A 10,485-nucleotide genomic window follows, 5' to 3' on the forward strand; every position below is an offset into this window, starting at 1 on the left:
CTGTTAGTGAGAGCCCATGCACACCCAGCCAGAGAAGGGAGGTGTGCTCTGTTAGTGAGAGCCCATGCACACCCAGCCAGAGAAGGGAGGTGCGCTCTGTTAGTGAGAGCCCATGCACACCCAGCCAGAGAAGGGAGGTGCGCTCTGTTAGTGAGAACCCATGCACACCCAGCCAGAGAAGGGAGGTGTGCTCTGTTAGTGAGAGCCCATGCACACCCAGCCAGAGAAGGGAGGTGTGCTCTGTTAGTGAGAGCCCATGCACACCCAGCCAGAGTAGGGAAGTGTGCTCTGTTAGTGAGAGTCCGTGCACACCCAGCCAGAGAACAGATTATGAAACTTGTACCAAATTTATTTCACTCTAGACCTGGATTCACAACTTCACAGCTCAGTACTGCTGTATAATGTCTTCTATACTATTGCTGCTGCTTCTGTCTGTGTGCTACAGTACATTGAAAAGAACAGCAGGATTCCTTCATGTCCCTGTATGCAAAGTCTGGAAGACATTATAGCAGCTGTCCTCCAGCCAGTAGCGTTAAGAAAACTGAAAATAAAGGATAGCGCTTTCAGAGGTGGAAGACTGCAAATTACTAATCACTTAAAAAGTAGACATGATGTTTTCTTATGGTCACTCACGTGAAAGCGTATTCTGGAAAGTAAAGAGAAATTACAGGATTCTTTAAAGAATAGATAATTCTCTGATGACATTTCCCTTTTAAGTCTGCAGTAAATTATTAATAAGTTTACATTGTTTTTGCCTCTTTTGTTGTTGTTGTTTTGCTCATAGAGGGTGAGAGAGATCTGCTTTATTGTACAATATTCTATATTGTGAACCACAAGTGAAATAGAAAGAAACATCAGATGATTGTCTGTGGAATTGATAGCGGTCATTTTATGCCAACATACACAAGACACATTGTCTTCTTTCTCTTGGGTGACGCTTTTCTCATTTCTTCATATGGTGTAAATGTTTTTTAACGGATTGATTCAAGGAACCTATAATCACAAAATTGAGATTCTGTGGTATCTTTAATCTGGTTATTTAGCCTTTAATAATTAAATACCTGTGACTGTCTTTAGAGGGGTTATCCAGTTTGTGAAAAAAGCAGCATCAAATAAAACAGAAACTAGTCACGGATTCTATCCCCTGCCGATCTAGCGCTGATGAGCCACCTTGTCTTGGTTTTCAAGCGGCACGCATGTGACCAGTGCAGCCAATCAGCAGTCAAGTAGTAAACTTTTTGCCGTATTACTGGCATGATGCTAGTCGTAGGACATTTGACCACTACTTGACTATAGCTGGAACATCAGCGGTGGATCGGCCAAAGATGGAAGAGCTGAAAAATGTTTCTACACTATTTTCAGTATGTTAAGCTGTTTTTATTCTCATTCACAAATTTTATAACCCTTCTGCACTTTTGCTATTCTTGCTCATATGTTCCCAATACCCCATGCTAATCCCATCATCATCTGTTTTCTGTTTCTTTGGGTTTCTTATGCAGACTATCTCTGACTCTCTAGCCCGCCATATTTGCCTCTTATTTTCTCTGCTCTACCTGCAGAGGTCGAAGTCCCGAAGAGGAGAATCTTTTCCCAATGACTCCAATCACCGAGATTGGGAGAAATTAATTCTGATCTCCAAGGGATTTTATTTTCTTCTGTGAAGCTGAAGAATCACCAGACTTCATGGCGAACCTTGACGAACGTTGGATTAAAGACCTAACTCTACAAGAGGGGAACTCTACGTAAAAGTATACCAGGGCCCTTTACACATGATGGACTATTATTGAATGGCCCAGAAACAACAATATTGGATTCTTCAAAAATGAATTGACCACATGACAAAATGCATACAAACATCAATAGTCAAGAGATCAAAAATTTTGATTAATGGAATCATCTATTTTTTACTATGGGTCCCACAAGAAGAAGAAATCATAGAGTCTTGACTTGCACTACTTAAACCCTGACAATAAGATGGGGAACCCAAGTGGTTTGGACCTAAATGCCCTGTAGCGCTCCCTGCAGGAGAAGCTAGTCATACCACAATTGTTATTGAAATCAATGAACTGTTGATGTTGCGGTGCAGACATAGTCGTCCTGGCTAATAAATCAAAGACTTCCCTCTATCTAAGATTATTTGACAATGGGTTGTCTGAAGAACCAGGCATCCTAAAAGAATAGATTATTATACCGTAGGTTGACACTATTTATGGTTAGTAACCTTGGTTTTGTAAGTACTACGCTACAAAAACTGAACCTCAAACAGCTGGGATACAGAACCATCTATGAATCCACATTCTAAGATGGGCATGAAAAAGGTGCCTGCTTAAAATGAATATATTTTGCTACTCATTTGTATTACAAACAATATCGTAACATGCAGAGGAATAACTATAATATGTTCAAAGAGGGAAAATATTACTTTGACCTTTATAAAAAGACTATTACGCTACTTTAAAGACATTTAAAATTGGAGGCCGTGTTGGAGATTTTGCACTGGGGACTACAAGCTGTTAGTTAAGCTACTGGGAACATCAGTTCATATTTATGAATGGCCTACCTCAACAATATTAAAATCTACACTACAAGACTCTACAACCCCTGTTTTTTTATGTATTGCACAAAATGCATCATTACTTGCACTGAAATCCCTTACCATTAAGTACCGCACTGTCGAAGTGGATCAGGACTTCAGGACTGTGTGTTTCTTCATAAACCAAGATAACCGAAGAATGAATGTGCCAAAAAAGAATGAGCTTATACTGTATATAAACATTATAAAAATGTGAAAGAAATGTAATAAAGCATTAGGCCTCATGCACACGGCTGTATTATATGTATGCATAACACAATGTCCAAAGATTGCTATGAGCCCATACATAGTTCAATAAAGAGGAGTTTATGGATTCACTTATTTAAATAAGGATGGCTTTATGTGCTAGAGGAAAAGACTAGGACTCATTGTTGGGCTATGTTGGAGGGGGCCCACAGAATGTCCGGCACTTGAAGTTGTGACCCCTACAAATTGTCATATTGATTGAAAAGTAAAGCTAGCTATACACATGAGATATCTGAATGTTTATCTATGGTTACATAGATGGTCATCATGGCTGGTGTAGGGCCAGCGAGCGGGATTACTGGACCCACTGGACCACAGGGGGAAACCAGGCTTACTCTATAGTGCCAGGAGTTTAACTAAGCGCCCACCGCGAGGCGGAGGCCAAGTACCACTCCCAGGGCAGTGTCCAGGACTGTGGCAGCTGAACTCCAAGGCAGGTGATGGACTCAGGAATAGACAAGTACAGGTGGGGTGACAGAGGCAGACTGGACAGGTAGGTATGGACAGGAATGGTGGGCAGGGATTGGCTGGTATGGGCAGTCAGGTTTAATGGGACCTGACAACTTGCTAGCAGACTGGTATACTGACTAACTGAATGTGTTGACCAAGCACCTCCCCTAATGGGAGGGTGCCTTAAATACACAGTGCTTCTCAGCCATAAGCTGAGAGACTTTTCCCTTGAAATAGCACACCGGCCCTTGGAGGAGGGCTGGTGTGCATGCGTACGTCTTAGATGCATTCCCGGGAATCCTGTGTGGCATGTACAGTACCCAGGAGGGGAAGGAGGCAGCAGCACACGTGGGTGGCCGGGGAACTGCGGGGGAGGACACATCCTAGCCGAGGGCGGTGAGAAAGTCTACATCTCTGCAGAGACGCCGGAGCTACAATCTATCTGTCCCAACTCTCCGATGCCTCTGAATGACAACAGAAGAGAAAGACTCCACTGGCATCTGCTTATCTCCCCTGAAAAGAAAAGGCTTGAGTCTTCAATTTCAACTGCCAGATCCTTCTCATTCGCTAATGTTGGGACACCCCCATACATGTCAGATCTTTGTCTGGACCAACCTAAAATTGTCAGGTTCAACCAATTTTCATCTAATGTGTTATGGGGCCTTTAAAAATTTTCAGACATTTTATAGCACTGACATTAGAAGAATGTATGACAATGTTATTATATTATTATCACTGTATATTAGTTTTATTTGGTCACTGTATGGTGATATTTATTTAGATTTAGGTATCGTATGGCACCGTGTAGCTTATGAGCTTTGGAATGTATAGTGGCAGCAGCACTGAATAGCAGTTATTTAGGCCGATATTTAATAGTGATAACATATGGCACAGGTATTGGGCACCATACTGTATGGTTTTTATAAATATACAAATGTTTTTGTCGCTCTTACGCTGTTTTTATTCTTACATTGTTTTTTCATACATTTTATAAACATAACTGCCATTAAAAATAAGCAATTAATTTGCAAGAATCCATGGAAAAGCCTCTGCTGGGACCCCACCCTCATGTTTTCAATCCTGTGTCTAATACAGGACCATAGCCAGTTTGTGACGGGGTATGCGGCAGAGCAGTAAGGGACGCCAGACCAAGGAACAATCCAAAGGGCTTTATTGTTGCCAAACTACCACACAGGCCAGATATATGAAGAATACAGGAGACTGTTGTAACATGCAATAAATAACCAGTACTTGCCAGAAGTTTTTGCAGCTTCTTTACATTTTGCGATAGGCCTCTTGGCATCCTCCCGGACCAATTTTCATCTTGTCTTTAATTTTTCAGGGACATTCAGTTCTAGGTAACGCCACTATTGTGCCAAATTTAAGACACTTCTTAATGACAGTCTTCATCGTGTTCCATGGTGTACACAAAAGAGTAACAATGTGTTGAACTTTTGACTTTCAAATCTTCGGGGGCTGTATAAAATTATCAATGTGAAAATGACCCTGCTATATTTGGTCAAACAATGAATTAACTCACCCCTACTGTGGTGGCTGGAGCTGCTTCTCTTTGGTTCAGCTGTGATGTTTGGTGATACTAATCATGTTGCTTCTTACAACTGCTTTTTCAGGTTTGTCTCGGTCTGAAGTGCAGTCAACTCTTTGTGATAATAAGATTGGTAAACCATATACATCCCATAACAGACACTGTATATGTGTCGCCCAGGGAAGGTGGTACTCGGTCCCAGGCAGTTTGCAGTTTGGGAATGTCACTCTGGAGGCCCTGGGGATGCTTAATAAAAAGGGGGTATTTACAGGGGATAAAGAGTTAATGTTCATGACGCCACCGGCGGGTTGCAGTTAAAGATAGGGAACCGCTGCTGCTCAATGTGGGCACTCCCAGGGATGGTGGTAATGGCAGCTGAAATGGTAGGCCCTCCGCAGGTAGGGCTGTGCCTGGGAGATGTATGGTGTATAATGAGACCACACTGGGTTAACTTTAACAGTCTCTACTCACATGGACCCTCGGCTTGCTAGTTCCAGTCCCAGGAGTATCAGGGCCAATGTAGTGACCCAGGTTGCTCTGTCCCCGGCACTCTCTGTAGATTGAGTCCCAGTAGTATGGAGCGTTTGGGAACCCCGACCGTCCCTTTTGGGGTACAGTCTCCGTCTCTGTACGGCGGGCAGTGCGGACCCTGCGGGGAAGTAAGTGTCCAAACTCTGATCCTAGTTTACTGCTGATGCCCCTGGATTATTTGGTTTGATGAAGTCCATGAAGGTGTCCTCACCGTGCAGGTATTTATCAAACCGTTTGAAACTTGACATGTGACCTAGGGCCCTTTGCCCCGTTCGTGCCCAGATTCCAGTGTGCTCCCTCGTACCATCCCTGGGGTCTTGGCCTCTGCTCAGAGGTACTCGTTTGCCCAATGCTGGCAATCTGACTCCCGTGCCCCTGAGTCACTGTTACACAGACCAAGCTCAGGCACGTCTGCTCTCCTCACTACATACTGGAAGACTCCTTCCTCCCTCCCATGAGGTGGTCTAGTCTCTGGGTTCGCTCTGCCCACTGGGTGGCCCTCCCAGTAGCCCTGGTGTTAGTGGTAACTGGGATTTTTAGGTGTGTGTTGCTGTTGCTGGCACTGGTGTTACAGGTCCCAGGGGGTAGGTCCTGCATCCCCAAAAGGATGCAGTTCCTTGTAGTACCCTGAGGGTCTCAGGGGCGCTACATATATACATCAGAGGAGATACTGGAGTCATATACATCACATAGGAGATGCTGGAGGCAGATACATCACATAGGAGATGCTGGGACTGCTGTATATACATCACAGGAAAAACGAAGGGCACATACATCATGGGAAGGGCTGAGAGCATATACATCACATAGGAGATGCTGGAACTGCTGTATATACATCACATAGGAGACTCTGGAACTGCTTTATATACATCAGAGGAGTCACTGGAGGCACATACATCACTGAAGGGGCTGGGGCATATACATCACAAAGGAGATGCTGGGACTGTTCTATATACATCACACAGAAGATGTTGGGACTGCTGTATATACATCACAAGAGACACTGGGGCACATACATCACACGAGGGGTTTGTAACATGTATGTGCCCCCCTCCTGTGATGTATATGCTCCCAGCCCCCCTGTGATGTATATGCCTCCAGCCCCTCCTGTGATGTATATGACCCCAGACCCTCCTGTGATGTATATGCCCCCAGAGTCTCCTGTAATGTATATACGCCCAGCCCATCTTATGATGTATATGCTCCCAGCCCTTCCTGTGATGTATATGCCACCGCATCTCCAATGTGATGTATATTCCCCCAGAATCTCCAATGTGATGTATATGCTCCATCCCCTCCTGTGATGCATACACATCACAGGAGAAGGCTGGGGCATATACATCACAGGTGGGGCTGTGGGCATATACATGACATGAGGGGCTGGGGCATATACATCACAAGAGGGACTAGAGCACAGCCATCACTGGGAAGCATAAACATGGGTGTAGGACACAGACAGCCCTGGGGGACACAGACATCACTCAGGAACCAAACATCACTAGGGGAGCACAGACATTACTAGGGGGGCACGGATATCACTAGGGGGGCACGGATATCACTAGGGGAGCATGGACATCACTTGAGGGACATGGACATCACTGAGGGGCACGGACAGCATTAAATCTGCAGCACGTGTATATGGGAACTGTTTCATTGTATTTAAGATACTGGGATGTAATGTATTCTTATATTATAATTATCTTATGAATTTATGTATCATGATTACATGTGGGATTCTGCATTAATACAGCTGCATTGTGTTGGCATATAACCTTTACTGGTATACACAGGGACCCTTTACTCGGAACTTTCTGTGATTAAATAAGCAATTAATTTGCAAGAATCCATGGAAAAGCCTCTGCTGGGACCCCACCCTCATGTTTTCAATCCTGTGTCTAATACAGGACCATAGCCAGTTTGTGACGGGGTATGCGGCAGAGCAGTAAGGGACGCCAGACCAAGGAACAATCCAAAGGGCTTTATTGTTGCCAAACTACCACACAGGCCAGATATATGAAGAATACAGGAGACTGTTGTAACATGCAATAAATAACCAGTACTTGCCAGAAGTTTTTGCAGCTTCTTTACATTTTGCGATAGGCCTCTTGGCATCCTCCCGGACCAATTTTCATCTTGTCTTTAATTTTTCAGGGACATTCAGTTCTAGGTAACGCCACTATTGTGCCAAATTTAAGACACTTCTTAATGACAGTCTTCATCGTGTTCCATGGTGTACACAAAAGAGTAACAATGTGTTGAACTTTTGACTTTCAAATCTTCGGGGGCTGTATAAAATTATCAATGTGAAAATGACCCTGCTATATTTGGTCAAACAATGAATTAACTCACCCCTACTGTGGTGGCTGGAGCTGCTTCTCTTTGGTTCAGCTGTGATGTTTGGTGATACTAATCATGTTGCTTCTTACAACTGCTTTTTCAGGTTTGTCTCGGTCTGAAGTGCAGTCAACTCTTTGTGATAATAAGATTGGTAAACCATATACATCCCATAACAGACACTGTATATGTGTCGCCCAGGGAAGGTGGTACTCGGTCCCAGGCAGTTTGCAGTTTGGGAATGTCACTCTGGAGGCCCTGGGGATGCTTAATAAAAAGGGGGTATTTACAGGGGATAAAGAGTTAATGTTCATGACGCCACCGGCGGGTTGCAGTTAAAGATAGGGAACCGCTGCTGCTCAATGTGGGCACTCCCAGGGATGGTGGTAATGGCAGCTGAAATGGTAGGCCCTCCGCAGGTAGGGCTGTGCCTGGGAGATGTATGGTGTATAATGAGACCACACTGGGTTAACTTTAACAGTCTCTACTCACATGGACCCTCGGCTTGCTAGTTCCAGTCCCAGGAGTATCAGGGCCAATGTAGTGACCCAGGTTGCTCTGTCCCCGGCACTCTCTGTAGATTGAGTCCCAGTAGTATGGAGCGTTTGGGAACCCCGACCGTCCCTTTTGGGGTACAGTCTCCGTCTCTGTACGGCGGGCAGTGCGGACCCTGCGGGGAAGTAAGTGTCCAAACTCTGATCCTAGTTTACTGCTGATGCCCCTGGATTATTTGGTTTGATGAAGTCCATGAAGGTGTCCTCACCGTGCAGGTATTTATCAAACCGTTTGAAACTTGACATGTGACCTAGGGCCCTTTGCCCCGTTCGTGCCCAGATTCCAGTGTGCTCCCTCGTACCATCCCTGGGGTCTTGGCCTCTGCTCAGAGGTACTCGTTTGCCCAATGCTGGCAATCTGACTCCCGTGCCCCTGAGTCACTGTTACACAGACCAAGCTCAGGCACGTCTGCTCTCCTCACTACATACTGGAAGACTCCTTCCTCCCTCCCATGAGGTGGTCTAGTCTCTGGGTTCGCTCTGCCCACTGGGTGGCCCTCCCAGTAGCCCTGGTGTTAGTGGTAACTGGGATTTTTAGGTGTGTGTTGCTGTTGCTGGCACTGGTGTTACAGGTCCCAGGGGGTAGGTCCTGCATCCCCAAAAGGATGCAGTTCCTTGTAGTACCCTGAGGGTCTCAGGGGCGCTACATATATACATCAGAGGAGATACTGGAGTCATATACATCACATAGGAGATGCTGGAGGCAGATACATCACATAGGAGATGCTGGGACTGCTGTATATACATCACAGGAAAAACGAAGGGCACATACATCATGGGCAGGGCTGAGAGCATATACATCACATAGGAGATGCTGGAACTGCTGTATATACATCACATAGGAGACTCTGGAACTGCTTTATATACATCAGAGGAGTCACTGGAGGCACATACATCACTGAAGGGGCTGGGGCATATACATCACAAAGGAGATGCTGGGACTGTTCTATATACATCACACAGAAGATGTTGGGACTGCTGTATATACATCACAAGAGACACTGGGGCACATACATCACACGAGGGGTTTGTAACATGTATGTGCCCCCCTCCTGTGATGTATATGCTCCCAGCCCCCCTGTGATGTATATGCCTCCAGCCCCTCCTGTGATGTATATGACCCCAGACCCTCCTGTGATGTATATGCCCCCAGAGTCTCCTGTAATGTATAGACGCCCAGCCCATCTTATGATGTATATGCTCCCAGCCCTTCCTGTGATGTATATGCCACCGCATCTCCAATGTGATGTATATTCCCCCAGAATCTCCAATGTGATGTATATGCTCCATCCCCTCCTGTGATGCATACACATCACAGGAGAAGGCTGGGGCATATACATCACAGGTGGGGCTGTGGGCATATACATGACAAGAGGGGCTGGGGCATATACATCACAAGAGGGACTAGAGCACAGCCATCACTGGGAAGCATAAACATGGGTGTAGGACACAGACAGCCCTGGGGGACACAGACATCACTCAGGAACCAAACATCACTAGGGGAGCACAGACATTACTAGGGGGGCACGGATATCACTAGGGGGGCACGGATATCACTAGGGGAGCATGGACATCACTTGAGGGACATGGACATCACTGAGGGGCACGGACAGCATTAAATCTGCAGCACGTGTATATGGGAACTGTTTCATTGTATTTAAGATACTGGGATGTAATGTATTCTTATATTATAATTATCTTATGAATTTATGTATCATGATTACATGTGGGATTCTGCATTAATACAGCTGCATTGTGTTGGCATATAACCTTTACTGGTATACACAGGGACCCTTTACTCGGAACTTTCTGTGATTATGCAGGGTTATTCAGGATGACAGCTGATTTGTATTTGTATTTTTTAAATGATTTTAAATGTTTGTCTTTTTGCCACTAATTATATGAATAAAATATGTACATGTTCTTGCACGACATAGATCCATGTCAGGTATGATTTCTTCACTATAATATAAAGCATGGTGCCTTTTCTGTACTTTTTTCATTAAGGCCTCTTTCACACGTACGTGCCTCCAGTACGTGTTTGGCAGTTTCCTCATGTACCGGAGACACGTACACACGTAGACCTACAATTAGGTCCAGAAATATTTGGACAGTGACACAATTTTCGCGAGTTGGGCTCTGCATGCCACCACATTGGATTTGAAATGAAACCTCTACAACAGAATTCAAGTGCAGATTGTAACGTTTAATTTGAAGGTTTGAACAAAAAT

General features: G+C 44.9%; 1 protein-coding gene across 2 annotated transcripts in view; it reads left to right on the top strand.

Annotated features, from left to right (window-relative positions):
* The window catches only part of PROM2 (prominin 2), a 157,790-nt gene extending 147,648 nt beyond the window's left edge, over window positions 1-10,142 (top strand). The window contains exon 23 of one of the 2 annotated variants that reach the window (XM_075346185.1): window positions 1,500-10,142. In XM_075346185.1, the coding sequence (XP_075202300.1) occupies window positions 1,500-1,518 (19 nt within the window). In that variant the 3' untranslated portion in view covers window positions 1,519-10,142. The remainder of the gene's footprint in view (window positions 1-1,499) is intronic. The other variant, XM_075346184.1, reaches the window with a different exon arrangement.
* Window positions 10,143-10,485: the final 343 nt, after the last annotated feature.

The sequence above is a fragment of the Anomaloglossus baeobatrachus genome, chromosome 4 (genome assembly GCF_048569485.1).
Source record: "Anomaloglossus baeobatrachus isolate aAnoBae1 chromosome 4, aAnoBae1.hap1, whole genome shotgun sequence".
NCBI classification, from domain to species: Eukaryota; Metazoa; Chordata; class Amphibia; order Anura; family Aromobatidae; genus Anomaloglossus; species Anomaloglossus baeobatrachus.